The sequence below is a fragment of the Gregarina niphandrodes genome, assembly GCF_000223845.1.
Source record: "Gregarina niphandrodes unplaced genomic scaffold scaffold00031, whole genome shotgun sequence".
Taxonomy (NCBI): Eukaryota; Apicomplexa; class Conoidasida; order Eugregarinorida; family Gregarinidae; genus Gregarina; species Gregarina niphandrodes.
The window spans coordinates 92,843-94,104 of record NW_011645800.1 but is presented as its reverse complement, the minus strand read 5'-3'; the positions used below and the strand labels follow the sequence as shown (position 1 = coordinate 94,104).

General features: G+C 53.6%; 1 protein-coding gene across 1 annotated transcript; it reads right to left on the bottom strand.

Moving 5' to 3' along the window:
* Nucleotides 1-20: 20 nt before the first annotated feature.
* On the bottom strand, nucleotides 21-1,104 carry GNI_126210 (nicotinate phosphoribosyltransferase; the record flags this gene model as incomplete). Its single annotated transcript, XM_011133721.1, has 2 exons — nucleotides 21-169; nucleotides 216-1,104. 2 exons carry the CDS (start codon nucleotides 1,102-1,104, stop codon nucleotides 21-23), a joined length of 1,038 nt encoding a protein of 345 aa, XP_011132023.1.
* Between the last annotated feature and the right edge of the window lie 158 nt (nucleotides 1,105-1,262).

Sequence of the window (1,262 nt, the reverse complement as noted above, 5' to 3'; positions counted from 1 at the left end):
CGCAATTTCCTGACTAATTTTCATGACTGGAACATTATCAATATCGCAGAGTTTGTAAACCATGCCAAGTGCTGGTTGTTCATAACAGGTGACAAGGTGAGTTCCGATTCCAAATACGTCGATTTCGTGGTCTTGTTGGGCGAGCGACTGCAGAACTTCTTCGTTAATGCTATTTGAAGCGACTATCTTCCACAAAGACGCATCCACAGACCCACCCAACGCAACCGTAGAACCGTTGCCGGCGGGAGACCCTGCATCCCCATAAGTCACCAGCGGAACGTCAGGCTGTGGAGGTTGTTCCCCCTGGCCGGGTAGAGCGTCCTGGCCGGGTAGAGCGTCCTGGCCGGGTAGAGCGTCCTGTCCCGTTCGGGACGCGTGCTCGGAATGTGAAGCACCTTGCCCGGTTCGGCGGGAGAGGTTCAGTTTGTTTGCGACGTGGTGCATCATGGCGCGGCATTCTTTGGAGTAGTATGCCAGGTCTCCGCTGTCGAGACGGATGCCCTTGGCGGCATAGCCATGGTCGTGAAGGGCGATGGCTACGACCAGGAAGTTGGGTAGGCCGGAAAGCAGGACGTCGTAGGTATCAATGAGTGCGACAAAGCCATTGGGGAATGCCGCGGCATAGTTGACGAATGCATACAGTTCACCGGACACGGCCGTCTCTTTAGCGTTGGTTAGCGCGTACACAAGCGGTGCAAGTTCCAGACAGTAATCTCTGAACGGCTGCGAGATCCTCCCCTTCCCCTTCGCAGGCAGTATCATATCGGTCATGTCCTCATATTTACTAAAGGAAGTCACGTACGCATGAGCGTGTGTGCCCGAACAAGGCAGACCAAACATGTAACTCGCTCGAACATTACTGGTAGCATCAAAACCACCCAGATAAGTATACCGACTTGCACTCATACCACCATCAGGCCCTTGAGCACGTCGTAATCCGAATTCCAACAATGATTTTTCGAACCCTGCAGCCATCCGGTATCGAGCAGCATTAGTAGCAACCAAACTCGCAAAATTCAACAACGCCAAAATCGTCGTCTCCAATAACTGACACACCGCCAATGGGCCCTCTACACGCAACACGGGCTCCGAAGGGAACACCATCTCACCCTCCAGAGCCGCATGGATCCTAACACGACTTCCATCCACTTTTGATAACCACACAAAAAACTTCTCATCTGCGTCAGGCAATAAACTCCTAAAATCCACAACCACTAACCGGGGACCGGACCGGGGGGGGGATCGGACCGGACCGGGGGGGA